This window comes from Ostrinia furnacalis, unplaced genomic scaffold (genome assembly GCF_004193835.3).
Source record: "Ostrinia furnacalis isolate ACB-3 unplaced genomic scaffold, ASM419383v2 OfSCF4405, whole genome shotgun sequence".
Lineage (NCBI taxonomy): Eukaryota > Metazoa > Arthropoda > Insecta > Lepidoptera > Crambidae > Ostrinia > Ostrinia furnacalis.
This window is the reverse complement of record NW_021134644.1, coordinates 133779-159001: the sequence shown is the minus strand read 5'-3', so window position 1 is coordinate 159001 and position 25223 is coordinate 133779. Positions and strand designations below refer to the sequence as shown.

The 25223-nt window shown below is 35.7% G+C and overlaps 1 protein-coding gene across 1 annotated transcript in view; it reads right to left on the bottom strand.

Moving 5' to 3' along the window:
• Positions 1-673: 673 nt before the first annotated feature.
• LOC114359485 (collagen alpha-1(XV) chain-like) overlaps positions 674-25223 on the bottom strand; it is a 98762-nt gene continuing 74212 nt past the window's right edge. The window contains exons 2-3 of the mRNA XM_028313908.1: positions 4726-4805; positions 674-1233 (exon numbers count right to left, since the gene is read on the bottom strand). Of these exons, the coding sequence (XP_028169709.1) occupies positions 674-1233; positions 4726-4805 (640 nt within the window). The remainder of the gene's footprint in view (positions 1234-4725; positions 4806-25223) is intronic.

Genomic DNA, 25223 nt, shown 5'->3' with positions numbered 1-25223 from the left:
AAGCGACTCTATTCGCTAAGGATGTNTTAACAAAGGAATTTAAATAATAAATTGATTTATATTTTTAGCCGAACCGCTTTAGTCTTGCTACTATTCTCTTAATTAAACTAATAACGATAGTTAATATTCACATTAAGCAGGTGGAATATTTGACAGTGAATCTACTTTGTCCGTTTTTGTTGCGGTTAAGGTGATTATAATAAACAAGTTAGCGAGTTAGAAGAATGTTTGCTGAGTTCGTGTTCCTGGGGTTAATAGGAAAGTTACTTTTCGCTTATAGGCCGATTATTTCGTGGAACGGCAAAAGTTAACTTTACTTGGACTTACCGGAGGCTGTGGTCTTCAATAATAATCGGGTTTCATTTCTATGAGCTCGGAAAGTTATGTTCAAATGGACCAAAACGAAACACAATAAGTTGTCGTAGAAAAGGCTTAATTTATCAAAAAATATCAGACCTACGACATTGTTTTCATAAAATGTTCATGAAATATAATGGATCACCTACATTTTAAAATATTAACGCGTAAAAGCATTATGTTACATTTTATATTAACGACACACATTTTCCTAAACAGGCGGTCAACGGTCGATAAACATCAGAACAGTATAGTAAAATTAAAATTAGAAAATTATTCACTGAAAAGAAATACCTAACATGGCGTAAATATTAGTCTAAGTACTTACATGAAAAGCTCCCCTGATGAGTGGTCCAGCTTGTCCAACATACAGCGTAGAAGCTGAATCAAAGACCAGCTCCAGTGGATTCCTCTTCACAGCAACCGTGTCGAATTCGTGACAGTTCAGGAACAACGTCACATTGTCGGTTGTGACCCTCATCGCGAAACGACTCCACTTCTTGGCAAAAGATGGCACTACAAACGACGCGATGGTTTGGGAAAGAGCGTAAATATTTGCGTCGGTATACAGTAAGGATATATTGGTCAGACCAGGACCTGAAGGGATCAGTTGAACCCCCAATTGGACAACCGTTTCTAATGGATTGACTACAGAGAATAAAAATCCGCCATCTTTGTTCGCTGGTCTGACAGTAGCAGTGATAGAAAATTCGGGGTAAAGCTTCTCAGGCATGAAGAGGCGGTATGGAGACTTGATGTCTGAGCCTGGTCGTAGACCATAGGCAGGGAAGCCGTCAAGGCCTTCGTCGAAGTATTGGGTCTTTGGGTTGCTGAAAGGAACGCCGATAGCGTGCAGCAGGTCGTATTCGGGAACATCTGAAAATAAATTAAAAACATTACGAAGGGCATTTGCACTTGGCTTGGTACAGTAAATAATAAATATATCTTTCGCAATATACAAAAATAATGCCATTCTTTAGGGTAACAGGCACAATTTCATACTCGACTGTTAATCACCCATCTACAGTGTTATTTAGTTCCGCGTTTTATTTTACTGTGTACTTTACCAGTTGTTTATATTTCCCGTATCCGTCCGTAATGCGGGTCTTACAACATCACGAATCATGAATATAAAATGGCGGGTGCAATATAAAAAAAGTTATTTTTCTTCTCTGTGGAACTTGGCAGTTCACCTCGCTCGCATAAAACAAAATTAAACTGAGAAATGGCATGAACGCTGGCACTTTTCATACGAATTGTTTTCAGCGGGGACAATTAACACGGCCGTTGTCTGCTTTGTGTGGCAAATAGCGTACTTAAAGCTATTGCGCTATAAAGGCCTAAGGTATACAAATCTTTTATATGTATCGTCATGCCAACGGATGGAATGAGTTAGTTATGTAACTTAGGAGGACTTCTTTCAGTTATTTTGTCTTTGTAAAACAACTAGGGTTATGTAGCGTGTTTACTTACACCGCATTATTATCGTCCAAACGATGGATTACCCTGAAAACACTAGACCATACAGTCAATTTAATGGCTTTCGATTTTAATGTGTCTTGTTCTTTCTACTATTTTAATAGAGTCATTTGATGTCTGGTGGACATGAACAGGCTACATGACCTTAAAACGACATTAGAAACACAAAGTAATCAAAACTCATTGAGAGAGTTTGCGTATATTATTAAGTCTACTTATCTAGCTTTCTCGGATTCGGATCATCATCGTCATCATCATTTCAGCCACAGGACGTCTACTGCTGAACATAGGCCTCCTCGAATGGTTTCCACATAGCCCGGTTGGTAGCCTGAATTTATTTTATCTTAATTGATGCAAATACCGTTTTATATTTAAAATAAAATAATCGCTTCTCCGAAAGCACGAAAGTCTAGTACCTACGAGTATTTTAAGCGCAAGAAAGTTACGTAGAATAATTACGTTTCTTATGTAATGAGTTGCTTCCAGTAATTACAACCCTTTGTGAAGTCGCCTTTTCTGTTAATGTGAAAACACATTTCCCATTATTCATGCTAAATATTTTAATAAACTCACCATCAAAGTGTCAGTTAAGTAAGTGAGCTTTCCGGAAATTAAGTCGTCAACGTAAAGGCAAGCGTACTTGCAATTTATATTTTAAGTACTTTTTTTTGACCTTTCAACTCATTTAGTTTTATTAAATACACTTTTATGATCCAGTTACGTTTCAGTCATTACGTGTTGACCCCTAAACCGCTGAAAGAATTTAGACGCACTTTGGTATACCTAGAGATAATAACTGAGATATAGGACACAAAAGGGAGGGGTTTTCAACAAAAGGTAAATGAGTTTTTTCCTGTTTATCGAAAATAATTATAATTATTCTTAATAATAAGTACCTAGGACTGAGTGAGAATTGTATCGCTCTCCGTACTTATCTCGTGTTCACACTATGAAAACTAAAATGCTAGTGTAAACAAAATAAGTATTTCTGAGCAGGATCATGCGCGTAGGACCTAACTGCAGTCAGGCCTGGCTCACTCCGCGCGGTACATCCGATAATTACCTACAGCGAAGCGCCGACTTGATGTTTTGCCTTTAATAAATAATTTCTTTTGAATACAATTTATGATGTTTTAAGAATTTTATCGTTAAAATACTAACTATTACATTTCCGTGTAGGTAAATGAAACGGAAGAGTAACATCGATACACCAAATTACGACAAGCTAGTTCTTTTACCATAATGCATAGGAGGTACCCCAACAATATTCAGTAAAAAATAAATTGTTGCCAAAGTACAGCGAGTAACATTAGATTAAGTTTGTGCAAAGCCAAATACAAATATGATTTTCGGGTGACGCCTCTCGTTCTAGGATGTAGCCGTTTCGTGTTTGCGTAGTAAGTAGGTAGGTATGATGTCATTCTTTCTTCTGTGATAGTATCTTAAATGTTAAAATAGGTATGAATGAAGATATTGTATTAAAATAAGTACTTTTTTATCCTAAGCAGGTATATTTAAAAAGTTATTTTTACAAAGGTAAAATAACCCTAATATTTACCTACATACGTACCTACCTCATTACGAATACCTAAGTAGATTAATTCTATTTTTTCACTCGACAGCATAGCAACCCTAACAGCAGCGTAAGAAGAGTTCAGAGACACGCGATAGAAAGAGACAAAACTTGTAGGTGAATAAAATTGTAGGTACGTAGTGCTGTGCGAGCTGAATTACACTGTATCGCATGGTAGCAAGACTCGCATTTATTTAAATCGTCTTGCGGAGTAATCCTTCTGTAGGTACTACTATTATTTATTCTGTGCTGCAGTTGACCAAAATCATACCTAAAGACAATACAAAGTCTAATAATCATGAATGAACATAATTTAGTATTTTAATTATAAGATTTTAAACTTTCACGTCCCATTTCAATAAATTTTCAATAGAGAAAACATAGGTGGCAATGCAAAATTATTGATTTTGAGTTACATAATACAGTCGAAACGCCAAGCCATCATAACTTAGTATTTGATTCAATAAGTAGATAATAACGACGTAAAGTCTAGCCTCTATGCTTCGTTATATTGTAGGAAAATTCCTTGTAAAATCAATACAGTTTGAGCTTATTGATCCCTCGCCGACTGGACTGGAAACAATTTGCATTTAAAATTGGTTTTCTTCCCGTATCCATGTTTATGTTGTGAACAAGTTGGATTGACAGTTTTATTGTTTTCACAAATCGTTTGTTTGGCCCGCTTTTATTTCTAACACATTAAAGGCAATTTGTAATCTGGACGTGAATTCGAGATATTTTTGGGTATCCGTTGTTGTGAGTTGGATTGGTTTGGTATATTGATGTTGCTTCGACACAAATTGACAATAAGCCTAATAATTTTCCATTTATAAATTGAGTTCCAATTGGTACAGCAAATAAATATCGTACTTATAGCACATCTTATCAGAAATAGACATGTTGACACCACCAATCAATTGACGTACTTTTTAAAACTGTCAAAACGAAACTCTCCCATAGATTTTGTATGGCCTGGCACTACAAGCAAGTGACATCACTATTTAGTCAATTCAAATAGACTACTTTTTTCAATTACAATGCGAAAAAAATTGGGAATTTACAGGTAAATTTAAATTAATTAAGTTTTTAGGACTAGAATGAAGTGTCTTTTTAAAAAAGTTGTGATTTCGAATTATTGGGGAATGGTGTCAAATTGTCTATTAAAATAACACAAAGCTGTCGCTATGTTCTTTTTGGATGTCATTGGGAGAAGCCTATATTCAGCAGTGGACGTCCTATAGCTGAAAATGATGATGATGATGATGATGATGAACACACAAAATTGTGCACATATAAAAACCAAAATATTCCCTCACCGCTTTGGAATTTGGAGCCAAACAATCCGTCGTTAGCCGAGCACAGGGTCGTTAAGAGCGGCAGCAGCAGCCAGTGGTACCTGTAACAAAGCATAATGGTCAATAAAGCGACATTTATGACTAAATTAAAGCGATTCCGTTTATGAACCACGGTGGTACTTGATAGGTTGTGGACATTTGAAACTTGTGCTTGTGAATGTCGTTTATAAGTAAAACAACGCTAATGTGCCATTACCGAAAACGTTATGTATAGTTAAACTATAGTTTTTTTTTTAATTAAGGGTGCTATATTGATATTGAGTATAGACGAGCATTTACTTGTCACGAAACAACGAGACGCTCTATGAAATGTCTAGTGTCCACACCCTGTCATGAACCAAACGTCATACATTTTATCTGTATTGTACAATTTGCAAGAAAGCTAGGTACATTACATAGAAATGCTCTATTCGTAGTGTTTACTCACTTTTAGGACAGTTGTACTTTGAACAATGAGGAAAAATGTGTAATTTTAACCGCTCTATCTCCCTGAAAAAACATATTTTTATTAACACATACTTAAACTTTTTTTTCGTAAGCCATAATATACCTATATCTACATAGTCGTCGTTTCAGCCGAAAGACGTCCACTGCTGGACAAAGGCCTCCCCCAAGGATTTCCACAAAGACCGGTCCTGCGCCGCTTGCATCCAGGTACTTCCCGCGACCTTCACCAGATCGTCGGTCCACCTAGTGGGAGGCCTGCCCACGCTACGTCTTCCAGCTCGTGGTCGCCACTCAAGAACTTTTCTGCCCCAGCGGCCATCAGCTCTTCGAGCTATGTGCCCCGCCCACTGCCACTTGATTTTAGCGATCTACATAGTACCTATTACGATTACGAGTACATAGTTCACACGAGTAGTTCACTAGACTTTTGTAATTGTTTGTCAACTTTGACTTTGAAAGAAGTCTCAAAGTCGTAACTTTTTTTATCAGAACATTATAAATCTTCACTTAGCAACTTAATTGTAACGTTCAAAAGGACCCGACGAACTATTGGTAAGGCTGAGTTCCCAATTAGATCAATTTAGGTACACTAGTACGAAAAAAGTCCCTATTTGCAATTCAGATCATACACTCAACATCAAATAAACCGCACCTTCCGCGATGAAACTTTAAAGATTTTCTTCTGACACAATCATGGTGCCGCAACAATATTGGTGTTATTTGAATGCCCAATAAATATCCTTAAAGAAAAACACATTTATTTTCTTACTAAATGATTAGCATAACAGATGGATAGCGATTAATCCTAACTTAACAGTTTTATAGCCATAAAAGTTGGCTCAAGCATAACTACCTATTTTTTGAAGAAGTGACTCTGGATCCTTCTTGAGACACATTTTTGTGGTAAAAACCTTTCCTTTAATGAAATGAAGTTTAGAACTAGGCTTTTAAATGGTACCAATATTGGTGGGAAATGGGGATGCATACGTTTCAAAGTGCTTTTCGCGGGAGGTGCGATTTATTTGATGTCGAGTGTATTTTGAGAACGAGCGAGTGAAGAGAGCGGTAATTGATACGAATATTGGGGAGTGTTTCGCACCGGTTCGGTGTTCGATAATCGAGTCAAAACATTGATTCGGCATTCAGGCTAACGAATCAGTTTTCGGATTCGGGAATCGAAAGTTTATCGGCGTGATTTTAAAGGCTTGTTTTAAAATACCTAGCGCTTTTATTAAAGTAGTATTAAAAGCCGGCAGATCTATTCTTATAAAAATATTGGATATTTAACTTTTATATTGCCTCATTTAAATACAATTAACTTAGAATAAAAGCGCGCGAAGACATCAGCGCGCGGTCCTCCAATTTGACGTTTCTAGAGTGACATTGACATTACTTACGTCAATGTCACTGACAGTAGCTCAGTGAGCGTTAGCTACCTATGCACCACTGCCATGTAAGTAGATACTGTACCCCCAGTGAAAAGGGATCTAACTCGACTTAGATCAAAATCGACTTTATAACATAATGTGAATCTCTGAAAAATTAGCTATTTTTGTATCTAATCGGTATGTTTCTACGACGTATAGAAAACAAAATAATTTTGTGCCAAATGATACAAGTAAGACTTTGTTAACTTTTCTTTCGTGTATATTGATACATGTCTACTTTTAACAAAGTGTACCGGAGGCTTCTTTCACTTTTTTGGTGTGTCAAGAGGTATGACTCGTGTTACTACTTTTTACACGATTGAAGTTGTGCAGATTGAATTTGTGATTAACAATATAAGATGACGTGTAAAATGTTGTAAGTTACTTAGATCAAAAACATTTGAAAATCGCAACTAATAATTTGGTTAATTATTTGGTGTAAAATGATACAACTTACCCCAAACGTCAGATTAAAGGAAAACATAATGTCGTAGTTTATAAATCAAAGAACTTTAGTTAATAGTTTTAATAAATCTACTAGTAAAACATATAATTGAATTCATAGTGCCTAACGTTGTCAATAAAAGTACTTAATCAGTGCATTATCGAATTTACAAGANGTTAGATCAGTTTACACATTTTATTTCTCACCACAAAATTGGTGTTTATTGATATAAGTATTTTTTTTTTGAACTATTTAACCTAAATGACCTGAAATAATGATTCCTCATAGTGTAATTACTTATGTTTGTTTTACAACTTTTTCTAAAATTTAAGAAACAAAATAATATCAACAGAAATGGCGTAAAATGTATCACTTTACACTTGTTAGCGAGTGGTCAATTCAGTGTGGTGTAAAATGATTTATGTACCATTATATCACTTTACACGAATGTAAAGTTGTCGTGCATGGTGATATAACTAGGTTTTTATTTAATTACGAAAAAACCACATGCTATATTTCCCAAACTGACACACTGCCTAATCATATCTAATATTACCTTTCACCTAAAAATATTTCATCCAGTTATCTCTAATAGCGACGAAGCAGGATTTTTTTTAACTTCAAATGCGATTTCCCAAAAATCACCATTTTCGACTTAGCTCCCTTTTCACTGGGGGTACAGATATTACAGAATGAAGCACTTCACACCGCAAATTTTTAGTCAGCCGATTCCAATGTGTATGAGAAATTGGTCGATACCAAATCGGTGTAATGTAATGTACGTGCACTTCCATACTGATTAACAGTCCAACCAAACTATCTGCCAAAAAAAAATTTAGGCTGGATTGCACCATCTTACTTTAACTTTGACAAACGTCAAAAATCTGTCTAACTCCTTACAAAAAAACACCGGTTATCGTTAAAGTTACGGCCAAAATTAGGTGGTGCAACTCAGCCTTAGTCAGGGGAGTAATAAAACCCGATAGATTTTTTTGGTTTTAAAGAGAATGCTTCGAAAGCGAGTCACATTCAGTATCCAGTAGCGTTAAAAGATATTTTTAGTCGCACAATTTATTTATGTCCTACGTAAAGGTCACTTTAGTATGTCACAAAAACAACAAAACATCGCGAGCACTTAGAAATTCTCGCAAACACTTTTGTAACGTCTAGACTTTATGCCATCTCCAACGGCCGTGAAGCGATATCTTTACGAACAGAATGAGTTCACTGTTCGTATTATAATTTGCAAGGATTATTATTACATCTTGTTTACTGAAATTAATGGGGGTGATGCAGCCTTCTCGTATTTCAGGCCCACATTTTTAATTAAAATTAAGGTGTTACAGTAACGAGATAACGTTTTACAGTGGAAAGTGATAGAGTGGGCTCGCGGAGAGCGCCAAGTGAAAATTGTAACAACAAAATTAGATTTTACAATTTTTTGGCGGAGTCCTCTCTATAAGTTTCTAAAAACGATCGGAGGAATCCCCTCGATAATGTACCTACTGATTTCTAGCACCAGAAGATTCTAAATTGTTTGCAATCATATTATTATTTAATTAGTTAAAGAGACTTTCGGTCTTAAAGCTAACAATCATCATCATCATCAACAGCCCTTTACAGTCCACTGCTGGACTATGAGCTTCCTCCACCATAGTGGAGGGTTTTGCCTACACTAACAATAAATTTTGTAATTTATTAGCTTCTGAATATGAAAATTAAAAAAGGTACACACTTGCCTCTGAAATAAATAATAAATAAATAATAAATAACTTTATTCTCACCATAGTCAATGACAGTAAAATATAAATAAAGTCTAAAATCGCAATGACATTTTTCCTGTTTGTCTTAGTTTTAAAATAGGATAGAGCCAAAAATGACCTCTAAAATTAGTAGATCTACTTCTTTTGGCTCCATTGTGATCTAGCCGTAAGCTATGTTGTCAAATTATAAAAGCATTATGTTTAATAATTAAACTTTGATGCAGACAATTAAACGAGCCGTTTTCTTTGATAATGTCGTTCTTTTAATTAATTGATGATTAGGGGTACATTAATAGTTTAGTAAACTTTAGTACACTTTTAGGATAGATTTGTTTATTTTAATAGACATTTTCCAAAAATTGACATCAAACTGACTAATTACAGTGAATAAAAATAAAAATTTAAAGCAATTAGCATTATCAGAATCGTATTACAATATTTTTTTGTCAATTTAAAAACAAAATTAAATTGACATAAGGTCAAATATAGATTTCAAACATTAATTCCTAAGATTGTTTGAGCTTGTTAATTAATTTACACCCGCAGACATCAATTTGTATCGTTACGAAACGATAGATCTTTCCATTTGACAAATTGAAGACTAATTCAAATTAGCTGCGATTTGACTGCTATTGCAAACATTATTTCTCAGTGACTGCGCAATTTAAGCCAAAAGTCTCAAAGTGCAGGACCCGAGAAAGCTGGGAGCGTTTAATCGATGTCAAAATGTTTCGAGAAGTGTGAAAATTTATTCGAAACACGATATTTAATCGTCGAATATCACATTACAAAGGTTTGTAGTCAGCCAGTGTTAACGACTGGGGTCATTTTGTGGAACGCATACCACTTTTTGTGGCATTAATGAGATTGTTTTCTTTTGTTTTCTCTGGTCAACGGATTGAGTAACTTTTTGTTATGTGTTAATTTATAAAGTTATTGTGGTTTTTATTTCACTCATCAAGCATTGCTCTTAGAATATTTTTAACTGCTTCATTTGAGACCCAAATCTTAAATACTTAGATTAAAAGTAATAAATACAATGCTACCTTACACTGTTAAAACGACATAATTTGTTCACAACGTAAAAAACACTTGAATACCTGAAAATCTTTTAGATTTTACATGTTCTTAAACTTTGAAAATCAAGCATAAAATAGTAAACAAACAAATAAACTCTAGCAAACATCATTAATAACGATTAAAAAGTTTTTATCTCACTACAGCTAATAACCATCTTATGAAGATAATTTATCTTAATAAAATAATAATAATGCGTTTGTCGTTAGGTACTGCTAAGAGCCAGTGATTTTTCAATCATTCTTCAACTTCCCATCAGTCATCATTACTCTGTAGATACTTCAAAACCATTCCCACGCGAATTTCACCATAAAACATACAATATTAATACCCAGAAAGTCCATTTCTGCTCGTATTGGGTTTGATAGAATAAGTTTAACTACTCTTTCTTGTAGTATATCTTTATTATATTTAATAACACCGGTTAATATTTTTATATATGTATAACCCTTGTTACCGATAAAATTCTTCAACAAAAAATAGAATTTAAGAAAAAGCACTAACTGTATATATCATTCAGATTGATAGTCATAACTTTGTTAATTTTGTCCCTTTTCTTTTACGTTACTTTGAAAGGAAAAAATATAGGTATAAGGCAGAATTTCGAAGCAATGTTTTGTCTCTTTCTTAAAACGAGTTTAATAAACCTTTAAGCGCGCGCCTTTACTTTAACATCTTTACGTGTACATAACGACTCTACTGTTCCTTCGTACATTATGTAACAACATTGTACATAACCCTTTAATAGAGCTTTATGCCTGCTAATAATAATTACACCTTTGCCATCTGCGTGGGTCTAAGATTTCAAAATTAATTTAATCCTGGATACATCAGTGATTAGTTGAGAAGTGATTTGTTAAGGCAAATGAGATAGGATGAGCAGATAATGGATATCTATTGCCAATTATTTTGTTAGCCTTTGTTTTCACATCAGATTAGATCACAGAAAGCTACCTACGTAACAGCTACAAGATTATAAAAGAGGCTCATGTAAGTCAAAAACATTTGATACCTTAAACATTATTTTTATAACAACATCTGATAAACAGTCAGAGAAAATTGTACAAACACCTATATTAACCCTTTCAGCACAGAATAATACGAAAGTGCGTTCGACTTTGTAAAAATCTAGTGAATTGGTAACGATCGTGCGGGGGGGTTTAGGGGGGTTAAAGTCACCCCCTGATTTTTTTCGCTATTTTTCTCTATTTACTAAGATCCTAAAGACCCCAGAAACTAACGCGATTTTTTAGAAATCGTCAAATTTTTCTCTCGTGCTGAAAGGGTTAAGATAATTAGTACGTCTTAGGCCCGATTCGACCAAAATTTTATCCGAGAATAACTTCTGGTATAACACTTTGACAGTTTCGGTATGGGAAATAATGTGAAACAAAATTTATTTTTATTTAATTTTTATTTATTTAATGAGCAACATAATAAGCCTACAGAAAACCCAAAGCGCTTCCATGTTTAGTCACCACATAGATTACAATAAAATTATAAGTCAAAAAATTACACAAAATGTCGAATAACTGACGATTTATTCTGAGATTAATATTATTTATTATTGTTTGGTCGAATCCACCCTTATTCTTTCAAAAATCCTGCTACAGCTCATGTTTGTTTTAAAAGGATGACAAAGATTTCAATTTCACCCTGTAAGTACATGCCAAGAACTAAAAAAGTTTTTACCTTTCAATGTGTAGCAAATTATAATTATTTCCTAATGATACACGAGTCAAGATCTTCTTCTTGAGAATTCCGACTTCTATTTAATTAAACATCAGCATCTGATATGGGTCTGCTATCAGTCATCGCGTCGATCCTATCGAGGGAAACAGGGCAAATTAATTGTGGGCGCCAAAAGTCCTAAGGGCTAATCCGTCAACGTGACGTAGGTCCGGCGTGTCAGCGATTGTTACATGTGAGGTATTGGTGACGATTTAATCTATTTTTCGGCTCGATAGGGAAAGAGGAACCATTGTAGCACTTTTATGTGTCTGTTTGTATTTATGTATAACCAAATTCGAGTCCCTTAGAGGTCACAATATAAACAAAGAATGAAAAATGTTTATTATTTCCAGTTAATTGCAGGCGGCAAAAGTTCTAAGGGCTAATCCGTCAAAGTGACAGAGGTCCGGCGTATCAGCGATTGTTACATGTGAGGTATTGGTAACGATTTAATATATTTTTGGGCTCGATAGGGAAAGATGAACCCTTGCAGCACTTTTATGTGTCTGTCTGATTATAACCATAGTCAAGTCGCGTAAAGGTCACAATATAAAAATAATGAAAAATATTCATTATTTTGTGCAAATTAATTGTGGGCAGCAAAAGTCTTAAGGGCTAATCCGTCAACGTGACGGAGGTCCGGCGTGACAGCGATTGTTATTATGTGAGGTAGGTATTGATGACGATAATCTATTTTTGGAGTTTCTAACCTTCTCGTAATATGTTTGTATCCAAAATAGAGTCGAGTAGAGAGTCACACTAACATTTATTCTACCCAGTACAATGGTAAAATTATTATTTAAATCCTTGATTTGTTCTTATACTTTCACGCCTCAGCCTCGAATTTAGCGGGCAGCGGCGCGGGAGCGGCGGCGGCGCGGGAGCGGGGCGGGCAACGCAGACCCGTTCTCGAAACAAGCGGGCAGCTCGCGCGGCGCTTTAGCGGCGAAGTGTTGTGTTCGAGGTTGTGTTGTCGAGATATTTATTTTTATTCGCAAACGAAATGTCTGAACAACGGCGACAATTTTATTTCGATTCAAATTTATTCCTAACGCTCGATTTATTGTGGGCAAAAGAATGAGAGTGGAGTGCGCTGCCCGCTCGTTGCCCGCTCCCGCACCGCTGTTTTCGAGAACCGGTCTATTTGATTTTACGCATAAGATCCTGCCGCTACCGCCGCCGCCCCGCTGCCCGCTGAATTCGAGGCTGAGGCCTTACGTAAGCTTAAAACAATACTGTATCTGAAAGAATTAGTCGATAGTCAACATTTAAATTCAAAACCTCACATATTTTGTAAAAGTCGATTGTAGACAAAGAATGCGGCACTCCTACTAATTTGTACTTTCGTCAACACTATACTTTAGACAATTCAACGCCCAACAAAAATGTCGAGTTGGAATTAATTGATTTACAATTCCAATAAAATTAACTCTGCCTACACTTTGACGCTTTCTTACGAAACCGGCCGTTGCTCTATCAGCCCAAAAATGTGCCTATATATCTCTATAATCTTCAATCATTACGGTATTGGTGTGACCATAGTTTATACAGAGCAGCCAGCTCATTTAAAAATCGCGATATAGTGTTTATGACAAAACTAAAGCAATACAGAGAATTACAAAACCGAAAGAGTTTTCTTTTCGCACTGTAGATATTGATATTGATGAAAGCCACTTAATAAAAGTAGTTCAAAGTACCAGCCATTTTGTTTTATCGACCAAAAGGATGATAAATAAGTGAAAATAAATGGCAGATAGTAATAATTATAGCATGGATTTGATTTTTTGTTCACACAATACGTATAAAGTCCGGTCACCGAGAGCCGAGGATGGGTTAGCCTGGGGTCATTGTACCTAATTCTATCTGCTCGGCGACCGGACTTTAGAAAGATAAAGAAAATAATTACAGTCGTAGCGTTATGTAGCCAAAGGCTTAGTGGTTTACATAAGTTTATTTTAAGTGAGCTTAGAGATTCACTAATTGATGTGGCTGTTCTTATTTCACTGTGACAAAAATTTATGTAATTCGACAGCGAGTGTACATTGCGTCTTGTATATCAATCACCAAGATAATGTACAAATGAGTTAATTAATTTATTGACACTCCGGGGTCTTAGGGCCGACGGAAACGTATTTTATCTTGTTCATTGCAGCTGGTGTAAATAAGGCGTTCTATTTATTTTACAATAGTTTATCTTCAAAGTTTATGCGAACAGGAATGATAAAATAAGTTTCAATTCAAGAAATTAAATTGCGCAAATTGTATTCTTTTTTCTAAAATCTTACTAAAGTTATAAATGCAAAAGTTTGTATGGATGTCTGGATGTTTGTTACTCTTTCACAAAAAAACTACTGAACGTATTTTGATGAAACTTTACAGTATTATTGTTTATAACCCAGAATAACATATAGGCTATAGTTTATGATCTGTGACCAACTAAATTTCACGCGAGTGAAGCCGCGCGGGCAAAAGCTAATCTATATATATAAAAGAAAGTCGTGTTAGTTACTTTGCTTATAACTCAAGAATGGCTGAACCGATTTAGCTGAAAATTGTCAGGGAGGTAGTTTAGAGCCAGGAGAAGGACATAGGATACTTTTTATCCCGTTCGAAATAAAAAAAAAAGTCTGCTTATTTATTGCCATTAAGGCGGAACAAAGTTCGCCGGGTCAGCTAGTGTCTTAATAAACTGGGTAAAAATAACTTAATGTGACTTTTCAATTTAAAGGAATGTTCCCAAGAACTCCTGATAGAGTCCTTCCTAGGCACACGTTAAAACACTCGGGTAATAGTTATCGCGTAAAAACATACTTGATCTTATTTCAATTAAAATTATAAGGTCACTCTATTACAGCTCTAAGCTGTTATTTACATCCGATTTACAGCTATTAATTTAATATAACCCGTAAATGGTAAATGCTAGCATTCAATGCCTTAGAGCTGACTTAATTCTATGTCTCAGAATAATCGTGGCATTAACTGAATCGATGACAGAACAAGTAACCGCAAATCAGTAGATTTGATTCTAATTGCTTGTAATCTGTACTGGTTATCTAGTGGACACGATTCATACTTTTATGGCAGTGTAGTGAAGCCCGGTGTTTTTGGCCGAAGCCGAAACTATGATTTACGGCCACTATTTAACAGCCTTAGCCGAATGCCATTTAGCGACAGTAGTATTCGATTGTTAACTTGTTTAGAGTAATAACCAGGGGCAAACTTGGCCTTGACTGGTTGGGTTTTGTTGAAAGAAAAATATATATTGGCAATCCTGCTCAAGAGTTACAGTGGTAGGAAAGAGAGGTGTGAATAGTTCCGTAATGGCATTGGGCTAAAGCTTTTGTAATCAGTTTTTTATAGGCGGTCAAGCTGTAGATCCTGGCTAAACAGAAGTTGCAGCGATGGGAATGAGCGGTGGGAATAGTCCCGTAATTATTGCGACCATTATTTTTGGCCGAAACAAACAAATATCAAACTTCGGCCAAACTCTAGTTTGTATAGATACTAGCATTTGATCACGGCTTCGCCCGCATGCACGCTCATCGCTCCAATTGTACTGTCAGAGATCAAGTTGTTTTATGACCATTGATTGACATGACTCTAGGATCGTTGTAAAATGGATGAGTTTGTAAAATTGTGAATTAATAATTATTAAGATATTATCTTAATAATATTATATTATACTTCGTATCTCTCCCGAAGATGATTATGTTTTACATGCAGCAGTACCTGGGATGATGCCGTCCTTATCACACTTTTAGAGAATATTTATTTAAAAATATAAGTTTTAAATATAATAAAGTACGTGTTTTGACTCCTCAGCAACGTAGTACATTCCGCGGTCCGCCATATTTCTTGTCATTACTTGTGTTGTGTTCGTCCGACTCACACGTACTTTTTCAATAAAAATAACTAAGCGTAAAAATGGGTAAAAGGAAACGAGCAAGTAATGGTGATAATAGTGATATGGTGAAAAGTTTGTTAAGAAACGTCGTATGTACATAGACAACGACAAATTATAGTTTTATCTGATGATGACGAACCAGAAAAAACATCTTTGTCTCCATCGTGCAGTCACTGCAGATTTGCAGACATACATAGACAACCTTGTACTATGCCCAGCCTCAACACTTAAATCTTACATTGACAGGACTATTGGTATACGCACAGATGATAATCTTTTTGTCAGTTACCAAAAACCACTTAAAAAGTGGTAACTCAGTGGAACTTCAAATTTGATAATATCGATTTTTATAGCGCTCATAATACCCGCCATACGGGCTACGTCTGCGTCCACCGGGCTGGCGTTAATTTATTAATAATAATTTAAAATTTGTAAGTCATTCGTAAGGCTTGCAAGCTGGTGGACCGAATCTTGTCAAGTAGGCATTTCATAAATATTAGACTAGAAACTTACTTAATTTAACTTTTTGTGTGATTGTGATTTTGTTAACTGTTCGTTTCAAAACCATCATTAATTATTACGAAAGTAAACAATGTTTTGTTTATTTACTAAAATACCTTGAACAAGTTAATAGTTTCTACGGTTGTAATTTTTTCGATGCTCTAAACATCTGCATGTAAAACATAATCATCTTCGGGAGAGATACGAAGTATAATTAAGAATCAAACGAACTTACCTGTGATGTTTGATATCTAATTATACGAGTCTCTTGACCGAAGATGATTACAGTCCCACCTCACCCGAGAATAATTACCCTTAACCGATCGAAAAAATTTGCTCTAAAATAATGACAAGAAATATGGCGGACCGCGGAATGTACTACGTTGCTGAGGAGTCAAAACACGTACTTTATTATATTTAAAACTTATATTTTTAAATAAATATTCTCTAAAAGTGTGATAAGGACGGCATCATCCCAGGTACTGCTGCATGTAAAACATAATCATCTTCGGTCAAGAGACTCGTATAATTAGATATCAAACATCACAGGTAAGTTCGTTTGATTCTTAATTATTAATAATATATAAGTAGAATGAGAGACACTATTATTGTCTCTCATTCTACTTATAAATGAGAAAGTTGGTGAGGATGAATTGATGGATGGTTTGTTATTCTTTAAAGCGTAAACCATTGAACTGGTTTAGGTAACATTTGGCATAGTTATAGTTTGAGACCCAGGGATAAACATAAAGTATGCTAGTTTGTATCCCGTGAGATTAAGTTTTTTTGTCATCTTTTCACTCGGGTGAAGCTGCGGGCAAAAGCTAGTCAACAATAAAGATGTGTATGACATTATCAATGTAGGCCAAATAATTAAAACAACAATAACCGAGCGCAATCAAAGTATGAAACCATTTGTGAACTCATAACGTATGTACCTGTTAGCACAACTGTTAGTGACAGTTAATAAAGTTAAACTTTATAAACTTTATTACTGGCCGTGTAATTTATGCAACAAATAGCTGTACAGAATCAGTTTTATTTATGCAAATCGTGCCGTTAAAATATTAGTACTTCCCTACAATAGTCGATTGCGAAATGTACAAACAAACCTACAGAATGGACATTTATAAATTTACTTGTGCATTCAAGTATTTGTTCATAAATAGGAGGCACAAATGGTGTGTACCGTCGATAGTCCACGTCCATATTATTATAGAGTTAGTGGCTACAATGTTAACTGTCGTGGGGTATTGAAATGTCAAGCGATGTAGATAGCATTGGACTCGACTTTGCAATGTTTATGTAAATACGATTTCACTAGAAACTACTGTTTACACCATGTTACTACATATTATAATCGTCGGTATTCATATTTGAAAAAGAAACTTCATTTTGTGTCACCTATTTTTTATCACTAACCTTAAGACTTTTGACTTAAGACATTTTATCGGCATGAAAATACTTCTGCTTCGGCTTTCAGCACTGGCACGGTCCCGAAGCAATGGTAGGGTTAAATTAATAGTTATAACAATAGGTATGTATAAAAGCTTTTTTAATACCTGTAAAATAAATAAATAACTAAGTCTAGGCGCAGACCACCGATTTTTTGCCGGCCGATAGTTTAATCAGGCAGTAATCAGTATGGAGATGTATGGAAGTGCGCATATTACACCGATTTGTTATCGGCCGATTCTTCATACACATTAGAATCGGGCCCAACTATCGGCCAACTAAAAGTCGGTGGTCTGCGCCTAGGCTTAGACTTTAAGTATTGCTGAGTCGTGGTTTCCATTAAAAAACCTTTCATTAGTTCTGGAACCTAAATTGGTAAATGTTTTTTTTTAGAATCGGAAAAGAAGACTCATCACTGCTGACTGTATCTAAAACTAATTTGGATCCGTATGTGAAAGTGAAAGTTCACTCAATCTTTTATTTCACCGCGTAACCTGTGATATTCACAGTTATTTTGTTTTGACCTTAAAAAGCATAATTAAAGGGCATTCAAGAACTTGAGATTCCCTTTCATTGATTCTAATCGCGGTTCCAATTATGATGCTTTGTTGAAATTGATTTGTGTTTGAAGTATTTTAAATTTTGTTCGGTAATCTCTATCTAATGATGGCTTATTTTGGTTTATGGTTTATTGTGAACATGATGGCCAGATAAGAGACAACTGTTTTTGCTAGGTCAATTGACCTAGCAATAACTTAATTAAGTTATTACCCCTATTTTAACTAAACATCCTTTTACCTCAGGTAAATTAGAAAAGGTAAAGCTGTGGTGGAGAGTATATTATGACCTGAAGATGAAACTTTAACCGATTCAGACTTTTCTTTAACAAAGCGACGTTCCTGTCTTTCATTGCGGACCTTGTATCCGATAAGTTTTTATAAGGACTTTCAATCCTTTTTAAATAACAATCAGTTTTCTCTCTGTTTAGCTTGCTCCTAATCCCCATTTACTAGCCTATATCTGCAAATTATTAGCATCATATTTGCCAGCTAATATTCCGAGTCACGCGTCGATGCCCGGTACGTGTCGCGTTCGTCGTCCGTCTGACGGACACGTGCGATTTGCATCGCGCGTGACTGCGATGGTTCGGCCAGATTACGGCTTCCGAAGGTTTGGCGAACGTCAACCTCCCTAAAATATAGGTCCGAATTCGAAATATGAATTCGAATTGACGTAAGATAACACCAATGGGAATCGACGCGTCTGAGCCGAATGAAATGTTGGAATAGATGCACGGTCGCCCAGAATAGTGGTTCGTGGTAAGCCAAAGGTCGCGTTCGAACCCCGCAGAATGCAAATATTCCTGAGCAGAAACAACTTATCCATTTGTATGGATTTGGAGCTTTTATGTGCGTATAGTATTTATTTACTAAATAAATCATGATAAAACCTCAGAACAAAGATTAAAAGATTCAAAGATAACAAGAAAAGATAAGAAGGAGAACAGACTCGAAATAATAGGAAAAGGGCTAGGGAAAACAAGAAGAAGAAGAAGAAATAATGACAAAACCAGCACCAGCACCATAAGCTCATCATTTTAGTCTAGGAGGCACGCGTTCTTTTTCTTTTTCACACATTAATGCAGCTGAATGTGGTCCTTCGGCCCCATCAAGCAGGAGGGCCGTTCACTCACTACATTTACTCTGACGTGGCCTTCATTCAAGAACTCGTTTACTCGGCATCGATACCGTGGCAGATATTGCAATATTTTTGGACTACGCCTATAAGTATTTTAGTCTTCTGCCAAATGACCTCTTCGCTTTTCGGATAATATTAACCCTTAAAACGAAAACCCAACCTTTTTCCTGCTTACTCAAAGTCACTCAGTAGTAACTGTGTCTATGTAGTCGATGCCAGCTTAACTGCCACATTCCACGTTTCATCTCCGTTTCTACCACTATCTACTCGTACAATGATTGTAGCACCTATATTCGTTAACACCTCCAGTTTGATTTGTACTTCAAAAACCAATTTTTCGCAGAACTGCGGTGTGATTTTAACGTCAGTTCAATTTGCATTCGGCGCGCGTCACCGCGGGTCGGGGCGTCCAGCGTTTTGGAAGTCGGCGAAATTCGTGCTCCTTTTTTGTAAACTACATTCGGTAACAAGTTTTCGTTTTCAAAAGTTCACTGTTTGGTATGGAAATCTCGACGCTGTGTTTTTACACAATTTATTTTTGGACATGTCATATCAATATTACAGACTACGTGTCGCTTGAAAAACTCGTATGTAGTTTAACTATAGAAATATAAAGAAACCAGTACTATCGCAGCGACGTCACCTGCTATAGTTGTGTGTAGTCGGCTAAGAATTTGTATATACGAAATTGAATTGAATAAATCAATCTATTTGTTAGTACATAAATTGAATATTCAATAACGTTCTAAGATAAAACAATAAATATTTAAAAGTAAGTTCTATGAAATTCCATTTTCAATTTTGTCTTGCTCCAATAAATAAAACAAGGAGGATCTATTTCTGCGCCAGAAATTGTTTATGAAAGCGTCTCAACTCCAAAGTTCTCTGGCCCTCTTGAAACTTACAAAAGCCAGTTTAAAACAACGGCCAATAAATATCGGCAATTGACAAACTTGTGCTTTCTGATAATTAGGAGTTGTCACAATTTATTAATTTATTTTTGCTGACATGTAAAAGTTGGGATTTGTTTTTTCTAAATCCAATAAATTGATAACTAATGATTGTCCTAAATTTGTCAAAAATCGTTCAATGGTTCTTAAATTATACAATCGAAGCACTATGAAATCCGATGTAAATATAATTGGTACAATTTCACAAGAAAAAATAAGTTATGATTAGACCGCTACCAACCGGTCAATATGGAAATCACTGGGGGAGGCCTGATTGTTCAGCAGTGGACGTCCTGTGGCTGAAATGATGACTAATGAATTAGACATGAGTGTATTTTAGAAATGAGAAATCCCACTCAGTGTGAATTTTTTTTCAAAAATGTATACTAATATCTATACTAATTTATGCGAAAGTAACTCTGTCTGTCTTGCTTTCAGGCCTAAACCACTGAACCGATTTTGATGAAATTTAGCATACAGATAGTTTGAGCCTCGGGAAAGGACATAGGATGGTTTTTACCCCGGTTTTTGAAACAGGGATGCGCGCGATAAAGTTTTTCTGTGACAGACAAAATTCCACGCGGGCGAAGCCGCGGGCGAAATGCTAGTGAAAAATAAATCAGTTAATTGAAGTTTTGGCTTTGCAATAAGAACACTCAGTTCAGTCAGAAAGGTAGCAAGAAAGCGCTGGACGCAGCGCAGGCCGCTACTAACCGGGTAACATGGAAAGCATTTGGGGAGACCTATGTTCAGCAGTGGACGTCCTATGGCTGAGATGATGTTGATGATGATGACTTGCATTGGCAGTGTCAATAAGTAATTTAGCGTGTTATATGGTTATGTAAAGACTGCAAGAAAACAAAATCCATAATAATTTATGATCTTAATTGGAGGAAGGATAAAAGTAAAATAACTAATTCGAATTCGCAATAAATTCGTTGTTTCAAGTATTCACCGATATGTATTAACCGCGGACGATTTACCGCATAAATGTGCGGCTTCCAATGGAAATTGGAACTTTTACTGATTCTGAACAGTTCCATTTCCGTTTCAATGTTGTTTTATTATTGTTGCATTAAAACTTACATGCGTTCTACAGTTCTGGGAATAATACGTCATTATTGTCATTCGCAGTTTCCTGGAGTTTTGCTGATAAAATAACTATTATTTTCATATGAGAGTATACCTACCTGTTAATTGAAGTACCAATAAAATATTGTGATGCATATTGCACACATTTTTAATAATAATACAATTAAATTAAGATAAGGAAAGCACGTTTATATTGTCAATGTCTTTTTTGTTACTGAAGATTTTTCATCTCCCTTATAAGTAACTAATCGAAATAATTGGCCAAATTAAGATGTAAGTGAAAATTGCGTTTTAAATAGAGCGTTTAAAATAACCCTTTAAATTCCAAAACATTTAATTTTCTTAAATACATACCAATATTAAAACTCGAATTATTTACCTACGAAATGATATCCCATTAGTGTGTTTATGTATTGACCTCTTGGTTTTACACAGCATTACACTCGAAAGACTGTCTCTGAAAATGTCTTCTACCAACTTGTCATGAGCGTCAGTCACGTCGGCTCTAAAGGTGAGCAGTATCACCAGTAACACCGGCACCACGACGTAAACAATCGACAGCTTCATGAATTATTAAAGGCGCCGAATTTCCCACTTGTCCCACAAAAAGTAAATGTCACCTATTTCAGCTAGTGTTGTACCGAACACTAGTGTTTGTTAACTTATCGATGAAGGGTCGGCCAAATCAAAGCGTGCAGTCTGCGTGCGAAATGGCGATCAGATATCGTGTATGAATTTGTAGCGATGAGTCACATCAACGCGTCCTATCATTGATCGCAGCGATCTATAGGTACACGTTCAGAGCTGTGATCGCCATCGCCGATGCGAGCTGCACTCGTTGGTTTGGCTGAAGTTTGAGAGAGTAAAAGTTTTACGAGATAATCTATTAATTGATTTTATAACATTGAATTGAAATTAATCATCAATTTATCTGTAGATGCCGTATGTAGAGATAAGTGACAGATAAGATCAATGGAAATTATTCGTGAATGGTTAGCGGTAGATTAGAGATGCAAGAAGATGCTGTTGCCCTTTACAATCTAAATGTTATCTATTATTCTTATCTTTAACGTAGTAGTATGTTGTGGTCAATACTAGGTATTGAATTTGAGATAGAACTCTTCACCTTTGTTTTATTTGGCTGTCAAAAGTCAATAATGAAACAGTTTAGTAGTTTTCATTTTCGGCACAAATTTTGCTATTGGGTATGGTACTCTACTGCCGCTGCCTATTTCACGAGGAAAAATTTTATGCAATTTTACTGATGTTAAAACTGTTCGTCTGAAACTGTTAGGCTCTTATCAGAAATTAATATAGGCTCATTTACAGATATTTGCTTGTTTTTACATAATTATGAAAAAAAACTTTTGGAGATAAGACGACTTTGCAGTCTTCACTCAATGTTTAGACTTATCGATACCGTCCCATCACTGGTTTCGTTAGTCCCGAAGGAGTAATATTGAGGAGTACTATTGCGTTACGGGACATTTGCGTAACAGTGAGGTTGTTTGCTCACTCTTAGGATAGTGGGCCTAGTGCCATTTGCCGGGACCTTTTTGCTGGAAGTTGTTGATTTATAGCTTTCCTATTGTAAAGTGCGATACAGTTTATTTAATGCTTTTTGCGGGATGGCCCGTTGAGAATTGTGGGATAAGTAGTACTCTCACTTACTTTCTATAACTTACGCATGTAGATAGGTACATATTCATAAGGTAAACGTTTTAGCATTCTGACCTTTTTGAAGATAAAAGCCTAAACATTTACTATAATACAATATACAAGATAGTTTTCCAGATTCTAGATGTTTAGTTTATGATGCAGGCATATTAGACTAAGAGCTAGTGAACGCCAGACCTACGTTATTTTATAAAGGCTGAAAGTTTGTCAGCGCATGCTCCCAACATAGCTAAGAACCATGGCCAAACATGAAGTTTGGGTAATGGTGGCTTTGGCAGACAGACGGTACTAAAGGTGTGTAAAATTCCAACTTAATTACGTCAAAGTATAAAGGCTGATTTTTTTATATTTCCTTCAAAATGTTACTAGAAATGACGTCATTCATTGACAGACACCTACCATGGTGGAATCCCTTAGCCAGACACCTTAAAGTTCATGAAAATGTAGTCCTACTTACGTCATACTATAAAAGCTGATATTTACATAAAATATTTGAACCATCATTTGATGAAGTTTCCTCATCAGCCAGACACTTCTGATGGTTCCTTCGCCTTGCCAGACAGCTTTTAGGGTGGCTGAAAGTGCGAAATAAATATTGTATTTTGTACTTTTTCTTAAGTTACTCAAGTATTTGAGTCTGTAAATCATCAGATTATGTTGATGAGCTGATGATGGAAGGTAAGTACAACTCCTTAAGGCTTAGGTAGGCAATCCCTAATTTTGAAGTGATTACCTCTGAAAGTTGCCTAGAGTAAAGTTCTTAGCAACATTAGCATTACCTATGTTAATGCTAATGTTGCTAAGAACTTTACTCTAGGCGTTTAGCAACTATTTCGAAGAGAAAATTTGTGGCACCACATTTTCCGTGTATATAAATTCTAGTGAGGATTTGGGTTCGCACTTTCAGCCACCCTAAAAGCTGTCTGGCAAGGCGAAGGAACCATCAGAAGTGTCTGGCTGATGAGGAAACTTCATCAAATGATGGTTCAAATATTTTATGTAAATATCAGCTTTTATAGTATGACGTAAGTAGGACTACATTTTCATGAACTTTAAGGTGTCTGGCTAAGGGATTCCACCATGGTAGGGGTCTGTCAATGAATGACGTCATTTCTAATATCATTTTGAAGGAAACATCAAAAAATCAGCCTTTATACTTTGACGTAATTAAGTTGGTATTTTACACACCTTTAGTACCGTCTGTCTGTCAAAGCCACCATTACCCAAACTTCATGTTTGGCCATGGTTCTTAGCTATGTTGGGAGCATGCGATGGCAAACTTTCAGCCTTTATAAAATAACGTAGGTCTGGCGTTCACTAGCTCTTAGTCTATATTGTACTATTCTGAAACAGAAAAGTAAGGCAAAGCAAAGACCGAAAATGTTAAGAATCGTAAGCTGAAACAATTTACACGGTTTTCGCCTGTACGCGATAAAATTTTAATATTATAATTCCTCGTAACTGTCATTCATCTTGTTAAGTGCATTATCGCGATGTCAATAAAGCTCATTATTCATTGCAAGCTGGATGCAAACGCTCTACATTTCGCCATTTTCGACATGACGGGGAATTTCGAAGCGTCATCATCACGAAAAATGTCTATTGGCACTTTAATTCGAACCTAGCAAGTATGAAGTTTGTCTGCTTTATTTTTTATGTGAGCTTGATAAAATTCTTTTCACTTCTGTTAATCCTTGCCTTATATGGAGCGCTTGAACAGACAGTCAAAGGACACTAGTTTTCAACCGACTTCAAAAAAGGAGGAGGTTCTCAATTCGACCCGTATGTTTTTTTTTTTTTTTTTTTCTATGTTTGTTACGCGATAACTCCGCCAATTATGAACCGATTTGAACGAATCTTTTTTCGACGTATAGGTTATACCTCAAGGGTGGTCCCATTTAAATTTAATAATAAAAAAAACAACCCCCAAGGGTGGAAAATTGGGGATGAACTTTTTTATACGCAATATCTCCGCCGATTATAAACCAATTTGAACGATTATTTTTTTGTTGAATAGGTATTATCAAAAGGGTGGTTTCATGCGAATTTGAAGAAAATATTTCACCCCCAAGGGTGGAAAATTGGGGATGAACTTTTTTATACGCAATATCTCCGCCGATTATGAACCAATTTTTTTTGGTCTCAGTGTACTGCCTACCTTCAGTGGTAACATCAAGGTAATAATTAGTTAACTAAAAAGCAAGAAATAAGTAAAATTTTATAAAAAAAAATAAAACCGACTCCAAAAAACCTACACTAAAACGTAGAAAAATAATTACTAATTACCTACTT